We start from the raw sequence: 21501 nt of genomic DNA, 5'->3' as shown, positions 1-21501 counted from the left end.
CGACCTTATTAAAGGTAAGGCGGCCATGTTCCTGCTCATGCCCAGGTCTGCCCCTGACAAGCCTGAATGCACAGACTAGAAGGCAGGAGCAGGGACACTAGTCACATTAGGATCTGTAGGCCTCCCATACAAGCATACACCGACTGCGCCGTACAACCCTACAGCCCTCCGCCACGCCATTCTGCTCGCGGGTCACACAATGAAGCGCCCTATGGCAGTTCCATTCTATCACAAAGCCTTAGCAACGAGCTCCGCACCATCCACCGCGCTAGTTACAGTCACGTGACGCCCACGTCATCACGCTCGTGCGTCGAGCTTCCGCCTGCTTTTGCTGCGTTTCTCGGGGTGGGGGGAAGGGGAGACTCTCAGCTTCGGTGTTGGAGACCATGGAGCCTGACTCGGTTATAGAGGATAAAACCATTGAGCTGATGGTGAGTACCGGACGCGCTGCCTGGCCGCCTCATGTACCGGGCGGCTGTGAGCTGCTGAGCAGTGCGGCGCCTTGTGCCCTGGGCTGTGCTCCGAGGAAGCAGACAGTTTCCGCCTTCCTCCATCTCACACAGCCGTCATGTCTGCCGAGTGTGTGCCTGCCTGTAGCAGCGGAGTGCTGGGCTGAGGGGCCGGGGAGAGGCCGCCTGCCGGGCTCCATCCTCCCACAGGAGGGGCCGGCCTCCCCTGCCCAGACTGCCGCATAGCGTCCACAATGGATGGCGGCTGGTGACGACACGAGCGGTGCTGCGACTTCATTGCTCCGGGCTTGCCTGTGCTCTGTACAGTCCGCCATTGTCTGTCATAGACGTGAGCACGGAGCGGTACCGCGAGGAGAGGCAGAGTGTAACCGCACCGTGTGTATAATCATGTACACTGTCATTACCGGCTGTACATGCGAGCTGTTCCTATAACATAGTGTCCTATGTGGCCGACTCCGTGTCAGGACATAGAGATGAGCTCAGGGAGAAGCTCTCAGGGCCTCGTCCATCACTTGCGCTGTACTATGTGGGGTGCGGAGGGGAAACCAGCTTTTGGCCCCATACACATTACAGATACATACATTACAGGCTTATTTCCGCTGATTACTCACCTTTTATTACTTATAATCTGCCATATGGTGCCGGAGATGGGGGTCTTTTTATTTGGTGCTGATTATTATGTTCTTTACCAAAGGGGCGTGGCTGATGGTAATGATGAGAGCTGCCTAAAGACACAACATGAACACTAAATAAAAAGGCCCCGTCTCTGCAATGGGATTTTTTAATGTAATACACAGGGAAGCAGTGGGAATAAGCAAAGACCGGGCACTTCTGAGCTGGTGACAGCTCCTCTTTAAAAGGGTTGTCCAGTACTTTAAAAATATGCCAATGTGTTTTAATGATAAATAGAAGCTTCTTTCTAATTACCTCCTGGTGCTGTTTCTGCCTGTGAGCGGCGCTATCGGTGGCCGCTTACAGGCAGCATGTGACCCCCCCCCTGCTGACATCACGTCCAAGTGAGGCGTGACTCAGTGCTGGGGTCCCAGCGTCCACCGCACGCTTTCCCAATGAATGGGGACAGGGTGAGCATGCTTTGGATGCTGGGTATTAGGTGCGGGGTAGCCCCTCCCACAACCCAGCAGCCACCGTGGAACGCGGAAGAGGGACCCTTGGCTGCAGCCTGGACTTGTAGTGACGTCAGCAGGGGGGGGGGGGGGGGTCACGTGCTGCCTGTGAGCGGCCACTGATAGCGCCTCTCACAGGCAGAAACCGCACCAGGAGGTAATTAGAACGAAGCTTCTGTTCAGCATAAAAACACATTGGGCTATTTTTTAAAAGTACTGGACAACCCCTTTAAGTGTCCACAACCATCTCTCTGGACTCCCACGCACACATCAATGAGAGCTGCTGCCAGGCTCCTCTGCCCCCCAGACTCCTTTTAGTAGTAGCCTTTCTCGTGGATAACAAAAGGATCAACCCTTCAAAATCGAATGTCCTGCATCCCTCTCTCTCCTTGATCTGTTGGGAGATAGTCAGGAGACCCTCCATACACATTATAGGGTTTGTCTGTCTTTAGGCTACAAGTTTGTAGTCACACTCTAACTGCAGACTTGTGAATCCTCACATCACGCATACTGCACGCTGCAAGGATTCCGCTGCCATGGGTGGGTGTGTGACTGCAAGTATGCATACATGCGGTCACATTCTGACTAGATGTGTGCAATCTTGCTCAATGTAAATGTATTGAGTGAGGCTGGATACAGTCTAGTCAGAATGTTGGCAGAAGGAGGCAAACTGCATACTTGTGGTCACAGGACTGCCCGCTCCCATCATTTGCCTATCCTCACAGTGTGTATGCTTGCAATGTAAGGATTCACAAGTCTGCAGTCATTCTAAGGCCAGACAACCCCTTTACAGGGAATCTGTCTTTATGATCAACATTCTAAGCAGTCTATATGGGCACACGGGTTATAAAGGTTGAATAAAATATCTGCAATCCAATGTCTTATTTCCAAGTAATCCATGTTTTTCTTATATGTAAATTATCTGTTAAGGTCTTTGGACCAGACACTGATCTGTATGAGAATCTGTCTCCAGAGCTTATCATAGATGAAAGCAGTATTACCAGTGTGAGACATTTAAAGACTGACAGTCTGCTCTCCTGAGCTACATGTTTCACACTGGTAACACCCCATGTCATTTAAATTAAGCTCTGGTGGCAGATTCTCTTATGTCCGGCCCATAGATCTTAACAGCTCGTTTACATATTTAGTAAAATGTGGATTTTTCTGCAATAAGATATCAGATTGCAGATATCAAGGTATCATGTTGTTAATCTTTCTACGTGCCCTTACAGACAGCTTAGAAGGGTAGACCCTACTGACAGGTGCCTTTTAAGCCTTATTCAGATGTCAGTGTATCATGGTCAGAGTACAGACAGCGATACACGGACTGCCACTGGTCTCCTGATCCAAACTTGACATTTTCATGTATACCTATGAGGTCGTTGAGTTCAGGTCTTTGACCGTGATACACAAACATCTGAGTGAACCTGTTATGTAAAATAACGCAAAAAACCTGCAGGTATGGGGTTAATCTGCAGGTTAATAGTGTTTTGACACTGTTCAGTGTCTTTACTGAGAGTTCCGCTGCTGGTAGGAAATTAACTTTTTTCCCCACACCAGCTTTTGGCTTCCAGTCATAAAGGTGGCACTGGAACGATTTGTCAGTGGTCGGTGTATAGAAAGTGGTGGCTGTAACCACACCCCTGGCACTGACTGTGGGTGCAGGGTCAGCAGTAGACCTGGCTGTCAGTGCTGGTGGGCGCTGTTACAGCCACTGCACATTAGAGACTGAAACCATGCTTGCGCCACCCCTATAGCTAGAAGCCAAACGCTGGCGTGGAGAATAAACTTCATTTCTTCCTGGCAGCGGGGCTTTCAGTGCTGGCGCCTCACTGTGTCAGAATGCCATTAACCTGCAAGTTATCCCCATAGCTGCAGATTAATAGTGTTAATTTTACATGACAGGTTCCCTCTAAGACTTTGTGCCAATCCTGCCAATATAAGTAAGTTTGATTTACTTTAGTCTTACGTGTATTGGAGTCCTTAACGCGCACTCCTCTTCCTGCTTAATATTTGTTGACATGCTGCAGGCAACCACAACTGCAGTCTCGTGCTATCAACATTGGCATGACCACACCGTGACTGGCTGCAGTCAGTCATTTATGCTGTAATTATGATGTCCTCACAGCGCTCGAGCAGCTTTGGGTGAGTCCTCTGCTTGGAAACCCTTTATTAATTGGCCCAGGGAGGTGTGAATGCCTATCCCAATTAGTCATATAGTTTCAGTTTCAACTAAGATAATTAGGGATTTATTTTTTGACGCAGTTGTCATGCTAAAAAGACGTTAAGATATAGAAAAAAGGCCCCCAATAAGTGGTATGGTACAACAATATTGTAGTTACTCATGCCCATGAGGGCAAAAATTACCTAAAAACTTCCACCTATAAAAATGATCGCAATTGAATAAGAAATCTCTAGTGCTGGTTAAAATAACAGTGAAAAAGTTTCTCCTAAGAAAAGCACAATGGTGCATAAAAGAGCAGTGTTGTGGCAGTGCTTTGCAGTATCCAGCACCTTCACTACAGTTTGATAGGCATCTGTCTCAATGAAGTGAAAATGCCTTCCCTACACGTTTCACTGATGTTGTTGCTTCATCAGGAGAAGAAATGGGGTACCACTCTTTGCCCTTTTTTGCTTATTTAGTAAAGATTTTTTACTGTAAAAGGAAGCTGGTGAGTTATTTTAGCTCTCGTGTGCATTAGTAAATAAAATATGGGTGAAAAGAGAGACCACCGGAAGTGGGGAGGTAGGGAGTAAAATGGTGTTTAAAGTTTCACTTTTCTGACTTCGATTACCTCACTGAAGTTAGTGGATCTGTTGGGAGTAGTGTTGAGCGAGCACTAAAATGCTCGGGTGCTCGAAGTTCGGGCCGAGCTTGCCGTGATACTCGGGTGCTCGACCCGAGCAACGAGCCCTATGTTAGTCTATGGGAGACCCGAGCATTTTTGCGGCGGCACCCCCGGCAGTCTTTTAAAAGCCTAACAAGTGCCCAAAACGATAGTGACAGTGCTCAAATGACATGGGGATCGCCCCAGGAAGCATTTCTGACCCCCAGGTCACTGCTGTCAACAACGTGGTCAGAGGTATTAAGCCACTTTTAAGGGCTCACAATAAAACGTTCAAAAACGAAGCTGAAACTGCTTTCCTGTGAAATATGTTAAGGAAGTTCCTTTCCAGGGTAAAGACTTGTGTATAAGGTAAAATAAATAACCCCCCCAAAAATACTCCTCCACACCTTGGGCTATGTTCACAAGTAGCATTTTTTATGCGTTTTTGCACTTTTGTATTGCTTTCAACCGTGACAAATGCATTCACCGGGAAATGTCATTTTAACATTTTACAACCTTATCTGGCCATGTGCTGTGTGACACATGCATAAAGTGCTGAAAAGACATGGGAACAGCATGGGGAAGACCCCTGGAAGCATCTCTTACACCCAGGTCACTGCCTAAAAGTGTGCCCATCAGAAGTCATCCTTGCCGCATCAGAAGATGCAGACTTGCAACTATCCCCGTGCAAGTTGTTGTCCCAGGGCAGTGTTCAATTGTACCTCCCCCATTCCTTGCAATGCAAGCGCAAGTATGCAGCCTGCCACCCACCCAACCCCAGGCTGCAATACCATACTGCTTGCTTGCTTGCACTTGAAATTGGGCCTTTTAGGCATGTGGAGGCGGAATCTGGCCACCACGTCATGGCTGCGTTGGCGGCCTGTTATCCATACTCAGTCCCCAGCCGCCACGGGGCGGCCGGGTGTCCACACACGGTCCCCAGCCGCCAGGGGGCGGCCGGGTGTCCACACACGGTCCCCAGCCGCAAGGGGGCGGCCGGGTGTCCACACACGGTCCCCAGCCGCCAGGGGGCGGCCGGGTGTCCACACACGGTCCCCAGCCGCCTGGGGGCAGCGGGTGTCCATAAACGGTCCCCAGCCGCCCCTATTTCTCCTTGGAACATCCCCCCACACACTTTTCTTAGCCCGGCCTGCTTTAGGGCAGCATTGGACGAGCCCACCAGAGAACCAGACTCCTCCGGTGGGCCCTGGCTTCTCCATCAGGGGAGTTGAGAGTGCCAAGGTGAGGAGCATGATGATGATGATAGAAGTTAGCATCTGCTTTGTTTTCTTGGAATGCAAGCGTAAGTGTGCAGCCTGCCACCCACCCACCCCTAGGCTGCAATGCCATACTGCTAGCTTGCACTTGAAATGGGGCCTTTTAGTTTGGAGGAGGCCGAAGCTGGCCACTATCTCATGGCTGCTTCGGCAGCGAGGTATCCATACTCAGTCCCCAGCCGCCCCAATTTGTCCCGGTGTGCCTTATACATAAGATTAAGCGCGCATACCAAAACATTACCTGTGCCCTCCCCAGTGAATTTAGTGGGAAGGACAGCCTATTCCGCTGTAGTGTGTGCATGCCAAACCCCTGTTCATGGTACATGCGAAGATGCCTCCCACCCTGCACCTGTCGTTGCAGACTTGCAACTATCCCCGTTCAAGTCCTTGTCCCAGGGCAGTGTTCAATTGTACCTCTCCCATTCCTTACAATGCAAGCGCAAGTATGCAGCCTGCCACCAACCCACCCACCCACCCCCAGGCTGCAATACCATACTGCTTGCACTTGAAATTGGGCCTTTTAGGCATGTGGAGGCGGAATCTGGCCACCACGTCATGGCTGCGTTGGCGGCCTGGTATCCATACTCAGTCCCCAGCCGCCCGGCGGCCTGGTGTCCACACTCGGTCCCCAGCCGCCAGGGGGCGGCCGGGTGTCCATGCTCTGTCCCCAGCCGCCTGGGGGCTGCCGGGTGTCCATAAAAGGTCCCCAGCCGCCCCTATTTCTCCTTGAAACATCCCCCCCCCCCCCACACACTTTTCTTAGCCCGGCCTGCTTTAGGGCAGCATTGGACGAGCCCACCAGAGAACCAGACTTCTCCGGTGGGCCCTGGCTTCTCCATCAGGGGAGTTGAGTGCCAAGGTGAGGAGCATGATGATGATGATAGAAGTTAGCATCTGCTTTGTTTTCTTGGAATGCAAGCGCATGTATGTAGTAGCGGCTAGGCCTGAGGTGGTCAGCGTTTTGGCGCATATCCTACCTCCTCCGAGGATTGCTGGATATTTTCCTGCTACTATCCCAGTTCTATCACTCCCGTTAAAACAAAGCTTCAGGTGATAAATGATGGATGAGGTGGTGGCAAAGGAAAAAGAGCAGGAGGATCAGGGACCATTCACATCAATATCAGGCCAGTCAACCGCATATGTCTTGTAGGATATGTTTCTGTAACATATTACACAGTTATAGGGCATACAGTGAGTGCAATGCCTACCAAAAATTTTGAGGCACTCCAATGCCCCTTGGAAATGACATGGAGGTCAGAGGTCCTTAACTAAACCGTTTTTTCCATTTATAGCAACTGGGCTCCTGTACACTGTTGGCCTAAGCAGTGAATGGAAGGCTTTCCAAAAATTATGAGGAACTGCAATGCTCCTTGAAACAGACGTGGATTACAGCGTACTAAAAACCTTCTACCCATTATTGGGGAGTGGGTCTCCCTTAGTTTTCGCCTTTTCATTGAAAAGCAAAAGCTGACTAAAATTAGGAGGAAATGCAATGCCCGTTGGAAGAGTCGTGGAGCTTAGAGGTAATTAAAAACAACATTTCAATGCCCCTTGGAAGAGCTGTGGAGTTCAGTGTGCCTTAAGAAGACGGTTTTAATGCCCCTGGGAAAAGACGTGGAGGTCTCAGTAGCTTAACAAGACGGTTTGAATGCCCCTTGGAAAAGTGGTGGAGGTCGCAGTAGCTTAACAAGACGGTTTTAATGCCCCTTACTAGAGCCATACAGTACAGGATATTACAAACATTATTCCCATTATTGGGGAGTGGGTCTCCCATAGTCTTTGCTTATGCCTTCCAAGCAAAAGCTGCCAAAAATTAGGATGGAGGAAATTGCAATGCCCCTTACAAGAGCCATACAGTACAGCATCTTAAAAATATTATTCCCATTATTGGGGAGTCGGTCTCCCACAGTCTTTGCTTATGCCTTCCAAGCAAAATCTGACAAAAATAAGCACGGAGGAACTTTCAATAATGGCAACACGGACCACGGTCACCCTGGTGGTATAGTGGTGGTGGAGGCTGAGGATAAGGAGAAGAACATAAAACAGCCGAAATGAGGAAGCGTATACCCATGTGTGGGTGTGAAGCGGTGCATGTGAATACACCTCCCGAAATAACACAGTGGATTTGACTATGTTACTCTTCTGTCATTTGGTGGTGATGAGAAGTCTTGCCCAATCCAGCCCTTGTTCATTTTGATAAGGGTCACCTTGTCAGCATTATCAGTTGACAGGCGAGTGCGCTTATCAGTTATAATTCCCCCAGCGGCACTAAAAACACGCTTCGATAACACGCTAGCGGCAGGGCAGGCCAGGACCTCCAAGGCGTACAGAGCGAGTTCATTCCAAGTGTCCAGCTTGGATACCCAATAATTAAAAGGCACAGAGGAATCACGGAGGACGCTGGTACTGTCGGCAAGGTACTCCCTCACCATCTTTTGAAACTTTCCACTCCTTGTGAGAGCACCCCGCGCCTCAGGGCCTGTAAGCTGGGCGGGTCTCAGAAAACTGTCCCAGAACGTTGACAGTGTTCCCCTGCCTCTGCTGGATTGGAGTTGCGTCTCTCTCGCTTGTACGCCTTGGTTGGTCAACGAACTGTGACCTCTGCCGCTAGCTTGTTCAGATGGGTACTTTTTTAACAGTTCTGCAGCAAGGGCCTTTTGGTACTGCCCCATTTTTGTAGACCTCTCCACCTCAGGAATAAGAGAGTGAAAGTTCTCCTTGTAGCGGGGGTCTAATAGTGTCACCAACCAGTAATGACTGTCACCCAACATTTTGACAACGCGAGGGTCACGGTTAAGGCAGCGTAACATAAAGTCAGCCATGCGTGCCAGACTGGTAACGGGCAAGACTTCCGTGTCCTCACCAAGATGATGACTGACCATGCTCTCCTCCTCCTCAGGCCACCCACGCTGAACCAACGGTATGACAGTTGTACAGGTAGTACCGTCTACAGCGCATGATACAAGCTCCTGTTCCTCCTTCTCCTCCTCTCCCTTATTGTCCCCCAATGCACGTTGGGATGAGATGAGGCTGGGCTGTGTGTAATCGACCGCTACGGCTTCTTGATCCATCTCATCATATTCTGGCTGCAATGCCTCCTCTTTAATTCTCTGCAGAGAGCGTTGCAAAAGACAGACAAGTGGGATGCTGACGCTAATGATGGCGTCATCGCCACACCCCATCTTGGTGGACTCCTCAAAGTTTGTCAAGATGGTACAGATGTCAGACATCCAGATCCACTCCTGAGGTCTTATGTGTGGAGTCTCACCTGAATATCGACGGCCTTGTTGCAGCTGGTACTCCACAACTGCTCTCTTTTGCTCACAAATCCTTTGCAACATGTGGAGGGTAGAGTTCCAACGTGTGGGGACATCACACACCAGTCGGTGTGACGGAAGCTGCAAACACTGCTGCAACACAGCAAGGGCGGCGGAAGCTGTAGCCGACTTGCGAAAATGAGCTGACAGGCGGCGTAGTTTGACGAGCAGATCTGGCAACTCGGGGTACGATTTAAGAAACCGCTGAACCACGAGGTTAAGCACATGAGCCAGGCATGGTACGTGTGTGATCTCGCCTCGCCTCAGAGCCGCCAACAGGTTACGGCCATTTACACACGACCATGCCTGGATGTAGGTTCAGCAGTGTCGGCCACAGATCTGCCTGCTCTTTCACAGCTGTCCACAACTCACAAGCAGTGTGAGGTTTCTCACCTAAGCTTAGGAGTTTCAGCACAGCCTGTTGCTGCTTGGCGGAGGCAGTACTGCAGTGCTTCCAGCTTGTAACTGATGTGGCGATATCTGAGATGGAGGCTGAACATGAGGAGGAGGATGATGCGCAGGAGCTGTACACTGTGGGGGCAAATCTGACTGACATAGGGCCCGCAATCCTCTGTGTGGGGAGGATGTGTTCCGTCCCAAGGTCCGATTGGGTCCCGGCTTCCACTATGTTTACCCAGTGTGCCGTCAGGGAGATGTACCGTCCCTGGCCACAAGCACTTGTCCACGTGTCCGTTGTCAGGTGGACTCTCCCAGTAACTGCGTTGTTGAGGGCACAGCAGATGTTTTGGGACACGTGCTTGTGTAGTGCGGGGATGGCACACCGGGCAAAATAGTGTCGGCTGGGGACCGAGTACCGAGAGATGGCCACCGCCATAAGGTTGCCGAGGGATTCCGTCTCCACCAGCCTAAAAGGCAGCATTTCCAACGCAAGCAGTCGTGAAATGTGTTAATTTAGGACTGTGGCCTGTGGGGGTGTTAGCTGCGAATTTCCGCTTTCGTTCTAAGGTCTGGGATATGGACAATTGAACGCTGCGGTGGGACGTGGACGTTGATGCTGTTTCTTGAGAAACTGCCATAACAAGTGAAGACTGAGAGGAGGGGGCATCTTTGCATGCAGTATGGACAGGGGATTACCTTGCACACACAACAGGGGGTTCTATTGCATGCACAACAGCGGAAGAAGCAGTGCTGACACTGGTCGTGGACCCTGGAATTCACCCCACAAAGTCGGGTGCTTTGCAGCCATGTGCCTGATCATGCTGGTGGTGGTCAGGCTTTTAGTTTTGTCACCCCTGCTGATGCTGGCATGGCAGATGGTACAAATGGCCTTTTTGGGGTTATCAGCAGAGTCTTTAAAAAAATTCCAGACTCTGGAAAACCTACCGGTTGTACTGGCAACGTCCCTCGTGTTGGTGTTACGGGGAACTGTTGCCCGCCTTCTGTCTGCGGCCACCACACTGCTTCTTCCTGCCTGTTGGGGTACTCTGCCTCCCTCCCTCTGTGTGCTGCTGGCCTCACTCTGCATGTCCTCCTGCCACGTTGGGTCAGTTACTAGATCATCCACCACCTCCTCCTCTTCCACTTGCGCACCACGATCCTCCTCTTCACTTCCTGACAATTGTGTCTCGTCATCGTCCACCTCTTGTGACAAATTGCTAGCATCGCCTTCTTGTGGCCGTGGCTGTTCAAATATTTGGGCATCGCTACATGGGATCTCCTCTTCCACCATTTCAAGCAGAGCAGGCGAGGGGCCCAAATCTGGAAATGGACCAGTGAACAGAGTGTCCAACTGTGGGATCAGTTGCTGTCTGACGACACTCGGCATGGTGGGAGGAAGGAGCATCAGGGTGAGGAGGAGTATGCGGTCGAGACTCACGGCTACTAAGAGTCAACCGTGTGGAAGACAGGCCGGAGGTGGTGGTGCCCAAGTAACTGGAAGTATTATCTGCTATCCAATTAATAACCTGTTCACACTGATCAGTTCGCAATACTGGTGTTGTTCTGTGCCTCCCTAGTAATTCGGTCAAGAAGTGGGAGCGAGAAGATGTGGCTGTTGGTTGTGGCACATTTTCACCTTGGCCACGGCCCCGTCCTCTGCACGCACCATCACCAGAATGTCCACTTCCACGTCCCTTGCCGCGCGCCTTGCCCATTGTAAAGGAAGTAAAATAGCTTACACTCGCACTATCAATGGAAAAAGGGTAATAAAAAGTAGATTGGAACCGTGGAACAGGAAAACCACAGTTCTATTTCTCTGGCCTACACCCGACTCTTTTAAACAATCTGAACAATCAGGGAGAAACTATTACTGTTTTTCTTTACGGAAAAAATACCAAAAGCTGGATAATAGAGATTTCTTACCGTGGAACAGCAAAACCACAGTTATAATTTACTGGTGTATACCAGACTTTTTTAAATATATATATTTGCGGCTGAACAGTGAGCGACACACTGAAACTGTTTTTTTTAGATACAAATGGCCCAAAAGTGGATAATACAGAAGTTTGAACCGTGGAACTGCAAAACCACACTTCTGTTTCTCTGACCTACACCACACTATTTTCAACAGATATATTTGTGTCTGAAAAATCAGAGACACACTTTTTTTTGGGGGTGGGGGGACACCAAAAGGTTAATAAGACGGGTATTTGTGTGAGGAGTAAAAAAAAAAATAAGAGGATTTAGATGAATAAAAAGGATTTTTACTGGCCCCCGAGACCTGGCGCTAAGTCCAGCAATTTCAGCAACAGGAGCACACAGGACTGTAATGCAGCATTTGCTGGTATAACCACTGTGTCTCCTATACAGCCTGCCTGATATCTGGGATGGATATTAGTCCTGAGAAGGACTGTTTGTTTCATCTGGCAGCCTTTACAGACCCTACAATATTTTGCAGGATATATCTCTCCCTAAATCAGCAGCGCTGTCCCTACACTGTCTGATCCGGAGCGACTGTGTCCAAGATGGCGGCGCCCGGTTTTAAATACTCGAGGTGATGCTGTGCGGCCAGCCAATCACTGTAATACCCACAAACAACATGGCTGCGGCATTACAGTGACTGGCTTTCAATCCCTGCATGTTCATTGGCTCTGTAAAGAGCGCCAAACATGCAGGGCGGAGACCCGAGCTCCCGCCCGAGTAACCCGGAAATGCTCGGTGCTTGCCGAACATTCCGAGTAGCGTGATGCTCGGGTGAGTACCGAGCAGTGTCGAGCGTGCTCGATCAACACTAGTTGGGAGGTTCCATCTGAATGCCTGAAAGATAAAATTCATAAGGAAGAGCCCCAACACAGTCATGACTGGAGGCAAAGGCGGTGTAAATTCGGCCTTGGTGGGTATAGCTCCTAGGCCGATATAGGTCTCAGGATCCAAACTAACAGCTTCATGTCTGCCTATGACATTGTTAGTTTGGGTCACAAGATCAGAGCTAGGATTAGCATTCTACACCTAAGGCTGTGTGCCCACGTTGCGGATTACAAGAGTATTTGATGCGGAATTTCCGCAGCGGAAACGCTTGTAAAACGCTTGTCAATCCGCACCCCATGGTCACCAATGAGAATCCGCAAGTTCTATGCCCATGCTGCGGACTTTTCCGCAGCGTTTTTGATGCGCACAAAAATCCGCAGCATGTCCATTAATTTTGTGTTTCCGCATGCGGAATTGCCTTTTCAATGTAATAAAAAACGCAAGGCAATTCCGCATGTGGAATACGCGCGATAAACGCTTTCGAAATTCCGCATGCGTTTTTCTGGGCAAGGAGATGCGGAAATGAAGCGCAAATTTTCTGCTTCAATTCCGCAACGTGGGCACATAGCCTTAGGGTATGTGCCCACAATGCGTCCGGGCCTGCTGCTTCTGCTCATTTTATGCAAATGAGCGGCGGCCATTTTTTTTTTCCACATGCGAACTTTCCTCATAGAGGTTAGGTCTATGGGGAAATCCTGCATCTGGACCTGCCAGAAAAATTGACATGCTGCGGTCTGAAAAGATGTGCCACATGTCAGTTTCTGCGGGTGATCCGCAGACGCATGGTGGACATTTATACAAATCCCATCCACTATGCTGTAACATCTGGACGCTGCGAGTTTGACGCTGCATAAGTTCACAGCGTCAAACCCGCAGCGGCTCCGGATCGTGGACACACAGCCTAATACGTACGAAAAAATACAGCCGCATTACAGCCTTGTAAAACTATTTTTTCTTTGAAACCTGCAGAAGAATTGACATGTTGCAGATTACAGGTTTGTTCCTCTACAGTTTACAAACCCATTCACATTCTCTGGAATAAATCCCCGCAAAAGTGAGAGGATAATGTGGATTTTTAATTATGCAGTATGCTCCTTCTTGTGCGGCTTTTGGCCTCTACAATGCTTTCTGATGCAGTAAGGTGAAATCTACACCTAAAGCCGCAGAGTCAATTTTCTGTACTATGTAAACATGCTCTTCAAATATGTACTATGGACCGATCCATTAAGGTGTTTTGCCAGAATTCTAGAGTAACACACCTTAAAGAGTTACTTTTCTGCCCAACAAGAAGATCTATATAAATATTGCAACTTTTCGTGTTCTCATGCGCCACTCCTGGCCAGCTTTGCCAAAATGAGCGGCACTTGGACAGGGTGTGGTTGAGCGCACCCATTAAAGAAGTTGTCCACTAGTTTTACATTGATGCCCTATCCATAGGATAGGGCATCAATGTCTGATTGGCCAGGGTCCCACAGGCGGCACACCCGCCCATCAGCTGTTGGTGCCAGCGGCGGCTCGGGCCGGAAGTCATTACTTGCAGAGCTTCACCGTCTAGCTGTAGTGGCCACAGCAGGGTACTGCACATCCGCCTCCCATTGAATTGAATAGGAGGCGGATGTGCAGTACCCCGCAGCAGCCACTACAGCTAGATGGCCAAGCACCGAAAGTAAGCACTTGCGTCCGCTGGCACCGATAACAGCTGATCGGTGGGGGTGCCAATCAGACATTGATGCCCTTTCCTACGGATAGCTGTAGTGGCTTATGTGGGGTTCCGCCTCCCATTGAATTGAATAAGAGGCTTATGTTCAGTATCCCGCAGCGGCCACTACCGCTAGATGGCCTAGCCCCTCAAGCGTGGGCGGCCACTTCGGCCGGCACCAATCGGCGGGGGTGCCATCTGCAGGACCCCGATCAGACATTGATGCCGTATCCTACGGATGAGGCATCAATGTAAAAGTAGTGAACAACTTCTTTTAAATTCTTGAAAATTCATGCCATTTTAGTGGCCTGAACATTGCCGGAAATGTACTTTGATTTCTGATTGGAGTACATTCATGGCAGTGGCACACAGCGCTAGTAAGATGCACCTCTTAGGCCTCATTCAGACGTCCGTGTTTAAACATGTACAACCCCTGGCAAAAATGATGGAATCACCGGGCTCGGAGGATGTTCATTCAGTTGTTTAATGTTCTTGAAAAAAAGCCGATCACAGAGATGGCACAAAACTAAAGTCATTTCAAATGGCAACTTTAGGGCTTTAAGAAACACTGAAAGAAATCAAGATTAAAAATGTGATACTCAGTAAGGGTCATTTTTTTTCAGACCAAGCAGAGGGAAAAAATTATGGAATCACTCAATTCTGAGGAAAAAATTATGGAATCACCCTGTAAATTTTCATTTCCAAAACTTACACCTGCATCAAATTAGATCTGCTTGTTAGTCTGCATCTAAAAAGGCGTGATCACACCTTGGAGAGCTGTTGCACCAAGTGGACTGACATGAATCATGGCTCCAACACGAGAGATGTCAATTGAAACAAAGGAGAGAATTATCAAACTCTTAAAAGAAGATAAATCAACACGCAATGTTGCAAAAGATGTTGGTTGTTCACAGTCAGCTGTGTCTAAAATCTGAACCAAATACAAACATGGGAAGGTTGTTAAAGGCAAACATACTGGTAGACCAAGGAACACATCAAAGCGTCAAGACCGGAAACTTAAAGCAATATGTCTCCAAAACAGGAAAAACACAACAAAACAAATGAGGAACGAATGGGAGGAAACTGGAGTCAATGTCTGTGACCGAACTGTAAGAAACCGCCTAAAGGAAATGGGATTTACATACAGAAAAGCCAAACAAAAGCCATCATTAACACCTAAACAGAAAAAACAAGGTTACAATGGGCTAAGGAAAAGCAATCGTGGACTGTGGATAACTGGATGAAAGTCATATTCAGTGATGAATCGCGAATCTGCATTGGGCAAGGTGATGATGCTGGAACTTTTGTTTTGTGCCGTTCCAATGAGATTTATAAAGATGACTGCATGAAGAGAACATGCAAATTTCCACATTCATTGATGCTATGGGGCTGCATGTCAGGTAAAGGCACTGGGGAGATGGCTGTCATTACATCTTCAATAAATGCCCAAGTTTACATTGATATTTTGGACAGTTTTCTTATCCCATCAATTGAAAGGATGTTTGGGGATTATGACATAATTTTTCAAGATGATAATGCATCCTGCCATAGAGCAAAAACTGTGAAAACATTCCTTGAAAGAAGACACATAAGGTCACTGTCATGGCCTGCAAATAGTCCGGATCTCAATCCAATTGAAAATCTTTGGTGGAAGTTGAAGAAAATGGTCCATGACAAGGCTCCAACCTGCAAAGCTGATCTGGCAACAGCAATCAGAGAAAGTTGGAGCCAGATTGATGAAGAGTACTGTTTCACTGATTAAGTCCATGCCTCAGAGACTGCAAAATGTTATTAAAGCCAGAGGTGGTGCAACAAAATACTAGTGATGTATTGGAGTGTTCTTTTGTGTGTTTGTTTTTCATGATTCCATAATTTTTCCCCCAGAATTGAGTGATTCCATAACTTTTCCCTCTGCTTCGTCTTAAAAAAAAAAAAAAACCCTTACTGAGTACCACATTTTTAACCCTTTCGCAACCTTGGGATTTTTCGTTTTTGCATTTTAGTTTTTTGCTCCCCTTGTTCCCAGAGCCATAGCGTTTTTATTTTTTGGACAATATGGCCATGTGAGGGCTTATTTTTGGGGGGGATTAGTTGTACTTTTCAACGCCATTATTAGTTTTACCAGATCGTGTACGGGAAAAAAATTCCAAGTGCGGTGAAAATTGCAAAAAAAAGTGCAATACCACAGTTGTTTTTTATTTTATTTTTTTTACCACGTTCACTGAATGCTAAAACTGACCTGCCATTCTTATTCTCCAGTTCATTACGAGTTCGTAGACACCAAACATGTATAGGTTCTTTTTTATTTAAGTGGTGAAAAAAAGATTCCAAAATTTGGTTAGAAAACGGCGCTATTTTTTATTTTTTTTTTAAGACCCGTAGTGTCTCCATTTTTCGTGATCTGGGGCCGGATGAGGGCTTATTTTTTGCGCGCCGGGCTGCCGTTTTTATTGATAACATTTGGGGTAGATCCGATGTTTTGATCGCCCGTTATTGCATTTTATTGCAATTTTGCGGCGACCAAAAAATGTAATTCTGGCGTTTAGAATTTTTTTTCTCGTTACGCCGTTTACCGATCGGATTAATTCTTTTTTTATATTGATAGATCTGGCGATTCTGAACGCGGCGATACCAAATATGTCTATGTAGGTTTTTTTTTAAAATTATTTTATTGTCAATGGGGCGAAAGGGGGGTGATTTAAACTTTTATATTTTTTTAATTTTTTTTATATTTTTAAAAACTTTTTTTTCTTCACTTTTTGCATGCTTCTATAGTCTCCATAGGAGACTAGAAGCAGCAACTGTCCGATCGCCTCTGCTACAGCCGATCCCCTGTATGCAGCAGAAATGGTCCTGTGCTATGAGCGCCGACCACTAGGTGGCGCTCATAGCGACCAGGTCATGACAACCGCAGGCGTCTGCTGCAGACCCTGGGTTGTCATGCCCGCCCATCGGCGACCCGCGATCATGTGATGGGGGTCGCCGATGGGCGGGGCTTAGAACGCGCTTCCCGGAAGCGCGCGTTAAATGCCGCTGTCGGGGATTGACAGCGGCATTTAACATGTTAACAGCCGCGGGTGGATCGCGATTCCACCCGCGGCTGTTGCGGGCACATGTCAGCTGTAAGAATCAGCTGACATGTGCTCGGTTCAGTGCGAGTTCACCGCCGGAGCCCTCACTGAACAGGGGGAGGTAGCCTGTGACGTACTAAGACGTCACAGGTTGTAAAGGGGTTAATCTTGATTTCTTTTAGTGTTTCTTAAAGTCCTAAAATTGCCATTTGAAATAACTTTAGTTTTGTGCCATGTCTGTGATCTGCTTTTTTTCAACAACATTAAACAACTGAATGAACATCCTCCGAGCCCGGTGATTCCATAATTTTTGCCAAGGGTTGTATGTGGAAAAAATACCGGTGTCATCAGTGTTTTGGATCAGTCATCAGGGTACGGTCCGTGTCTGTTTTTTCCATCAGTGTGTCATCAGCTTTTTTCACAGATGGAAAAATAATTTTCAAAGCTTCTACTATACTTTGCAATGTTGAATACAGACAACACACAGAGTATACACTGATGCCATCTGTGTGCTGTAAGTGTTTTTCACAGACCCATAGACTTGTATTGGCCCTTTTCATCCGTGATGTAATACCGGAATAAAACGGACATGTCTCCGTGAGTCTTGCACGGACACGCAACAATGAAAAAACACAGCTCTATGAATAGCCTGAAAGGTTTTAATAGGTATGTGTTCTATCTATGAAAAAGAAAATGAATGCAACACGGACGTCGGAATGAGGCCTAAATGAAGTAGGCACATCTTACACCTCATTGTCCCTTCGTTATAGCACCGCTCCAGCGTTTTTTGTTTCATTGCATTGCTGGAGTGGTGCATCTAATTGATGTTCCTTGCCCCTAATTTTATACTTACCTGCCGCCCTCTGCACCTTCTATCAGCGCCGCTTTGATTGGTCTCCAGCAGTTTGTGACCTGTCGGATCGTTTCAATGTTAGTTGGAGCGAGCCGGAGGTCGCTTTTCATTGTAAGTCTATGAGAGCCTCGTTCTGGTTCTCATAGACTTACATTCAGCGCTTGTGACCATTACGTCTGACTTCCGGTCAGTCAGAAGTTGTGCTCACAAGTTGGCTGCGTGGGACCGGCGTGGCGCCTATGAAACATGAAAATGACAGTGGGTAATTATAATACTGGGTGCAGACACCTTAGATTAGTAGCACCACTCCAGAGCTGTAAAAACAAACCAAAAAAAAAAAACAACGATGCTGGAGTGGTGCTTTAAGACTGGTGTGCACAACTCCAGAGCTAATTTTTTTTTTTCACAGGATTTACATAAAATTTGTCAAAATCTCTTCCATATTTTTTTCTACCGTAATACCCTGCTGACTATCCACCTGCAAATCCAGATGGAATATCCACTGTATATCTGCTAATTTGCCCACAGAAAAAAAAAATTGAGAAAATCATTTTTGGTCATCTGATGGAGTAGTCTGCAGTAGGCACGTTCTTTGCACGCCCTATTCAGGTAAATGAGACAGCCACAACATTTTTTTGCTATTTTTCAATTCATCATAAAAAGATGTTTTGGGCAGTGTTTAGAATCCACTACTTTTGCAGGAAGTCCGAAGGGCTTAGCCAACACTTCCCTCATTATTATTGTTATTTTTTTTTTCAATAGCTACAAGCTTTAGAAAACCCAGACTAATCTGCTGTCCTCCATGTTTATTACCTCCTTGTTTATACACAGCCTGCATGTGACTGCAGCAACCAATCAGTGGCCTCAGCTGTCACATGTAATACCAGTAAAGTACGACAAATACTGTCTTTTGCTATTTTTTTTATTAGTCATTGCAGTGAATGAGTCATCAGAAACTGACCTAGTACTTAAATCAGGTTTTCGTGGTTTTTTTATTGCAATATTTTGCCAATGGTTTTTTTTGTCATTATCTTTATTAAAAAAAAAAAAAAGCAAAATTAGTATTGTTTCAATTTTCACCTGGCCTCTTGTGATATTATAGACTCATATTTCCTGTCCTTTCAGGAAGAGTTTTCAGCAGACTCCTTTTCAAAAGCAGGATTACAATGACTGCTGATTTACATAGCTAACAACAAAGGATCAACTAATCACAATAGATGATTTTGCAGTTTCCCCCTGCTACTCTTCCCTACACAATGACCTTGGCACATGCTTACTAGATGCTTCAATACAAAACATGGGGGCCGACTCTGTTCATTGTGGCTTTGTATGTTTGGATTTCCTGAAACAAGAAATCAAAGCCTAAAAAAGACAAGTGGCACTGGCCAATGTGAAAATTGCAAGTTTTCTTTTTTTTTTTTCTTTTTGGTACATACTGTGAGATGGAGAAAAAAATTGCCACAAATGTATGTATTTATTTTTAACACAAACTAATTTAAACAATAGATTGATGTATGATGACCAGGGCTGTGGAGTCAGTCGGTGTCCACTTTGGTGGAGTCTGTATAAAATGGACCAACTCCAACTGCTAAACTATATAATAAATTGGGTAGAGTAATTCAATGCAGTTTGGGGGGAATATTTTTTCATAAGAATTTGGGAAAGTTATGAAATGTCCTATTCCTGATCTAAGGGTCTAGACTTTTAGATGAATCTGTGCTACAGTAAATTTATCACTTGCACATGAGCCGCGTATGAGGGAGTCGGAGGTTTGGCTTACAGACTCCACAGCCCTGATGATGACGCATTCCCTTTAGTGGACCTTTAGTGGATTCTACAGCGCCAGCTTTTTACAGCTGTACTGTAGAACCAGTGCTAAAATCACTATGCCCAAACACACTGATCCATTACAATAAACAGATTTGTGAATGTTTTCATTAAACTCTGTGGGTCAGTCATTGTGCTGTTAATTTTAAAAATACAAGTTACAAACAAGAAAAATGTAAGTGTAAATGTAGCCTAAGACTGTTTTCACAGGTCCGATATCAATGGGCCAAGTATGGACCTGCAGTGTCCAGACTGACCGCTGGTCTGACAACTCAACAGTCTCATATCCATACATGAGACTGTTGAATTTTGGTCAGAAAACTCGCTGTCGGTCCAGACATTGTGATCCATACTTGGACCATGAATTATTGGTATTTAAAACTGGCCTAACTAATTTTTGCTGGTAAGAAAAACCGCAATGGGCCTTTAATTAGAGCAGTTGAAAGGTGTGCAATGTCAGCTGCCCTTCTTGGAGCAGTAGCCTGATGATCCATAAAATCATGCACCGTAAAACGAAGGCCTCATTCAGACGTCGTCTTTTCATGTATGGGCTCTGTTTGTGTATTTCATAGATGGTTCTCATACCAATTATAGTCCATGGTGCTTTTCACATGCTTGTGTTCTGCGGAACGAGTGGTCTGCAGCTGAACCCGGTGACATGTTTGATTTTCTTCAGTCACAGATCAAATTCTTCAATGCAAGTCTTTGGGCCTGTGAAAATAATCAGATGGCAACTGTGTTCAGTCCAATTTTCATGTTAGTTTGATAGGAGAAGCTTGTGAAAACTTCTCGTATGCAAAAAAAAAAAAAAAAAAACCTGGTGAAAAACTGATGGCAAAAACTGACACACTGAGCAATTTTCATCAGTGTTTTGGATCAGATCTTCAGTTTTTTGCATATGTAAAAAAAATCACTGTAAGGGTATGTGCATACGGTCATGAGCCGCCTGCGGCCCCGAAAATGCGGAATAGTCACACGGCTTCTGCTCATTATGCAAATGATCACGCCATTTTTTATTTTTTTTCACATGTGGACTTTCCTCGTAGAGGTTAGTCTATGGTGAAAGTCCACAGGCGGACCTTCAAGATAAATTGACATGCTGCGGGTCAGAAAGATGCACCGCATGTCAGTTTCCACGGGTGATCCCCAGGTGCCCAGATACGCATAGCGGACATGGGATTTCTAGAAATCCCATCCACTATGCTGTAACATCTGGACGCTGTGGGTTTGACACTGCATAAATACACAGCTTCAAACTCGCAGCGGCTCCTGACCGTGTGCACATACCCTAAAAGAATCACTTATGATCCGTTTAAACGGACCAATCAGCAGCACTAGACGACCACTGATTGTTTGCCTGTGATAAACAGCCAATGTGCTCTGAAACAGATCGCTCAGTGCATATAGGCAGCCATTGTTCTCGGCAGAGCGAGTCCTTACACAAGATGATGCACGGCCGGGAGCCATTATCTTCTGAAAAAATCATTTCACCCAGTGAATGAGAATTTTGCTTTCCGACCTTTCTATTTTTCTTACAAACTTTAGTTATGTTTCAGTTCTGCCAGATGCTTTATAGTGGCGTTGGTTTTATTATCAACTCTGGGTTTATTGAGGAGTGGTCCAATATACATTTAAAGCGCATCTGTCAGCAGGATTGTGCTCAGGTGGGCGACATTACACTGATTAAAATAATACCTTGGTTGATTAAATCCATCCTGTGGTTCTTGAGTAATCTTTACTTTAAGTTTAGAGATAATAATATGCCCGTGCTTCGGGGCGGCTTGTGGGGGCGCTCTATCTGATGCTCTGCTTATATATTCACCTGTAT

General features: G+C 46.7%; 1 protein-coding gene across 2 annotated transcripts in view; it reads left to right on the top strand.

Moving 5' to 3' along the window:
- The first annotated feature begins 276 nt into the window (after positions 1-276).
- FBXW11 (F-box and WD repeat domain containing 11) overlaps positions 277-21501 on the top strand; it is an 87257-nt gene continuing 66032 nt past the window's right edge. Inside the window, exon 1 of one of the 2 annotated variants that reach the window (XM_073649571.1) lies at positions 277-431. In XM_073649571.1, coding sequence (XP_073505672.1) covers positions 387-431 — 45 coding nt within the window. In that variant the 5' untranslated portion in view covers positions 277-386. The remainder of the gene's footprint in view (positions 432-21501) is intronic. The other variant, XM_073649572.1, reaches the window with a different exon arrangement.

The sequence above is a fragment of the Phyllobates terribilis genome, unplaced genomic scaffold (assembly GCF_046119375.1).
Source record: "Phyllobates terribilis strain yellow unplaced genomic scaffold, ASM4611937v1 Scaffold_10__3_contigs__length_209671492, whole genome shotgun sequence".
NCBI classification, from domain to species: Eukaryota; Metazoa; Chordata; class Amphibia; order Anura; family Dendrobatidae; genus Phyllobates; species Phyllobates terribilis.
This window is presented reverse-complemented; position numbering and strand designations above follow the sequence as displayed.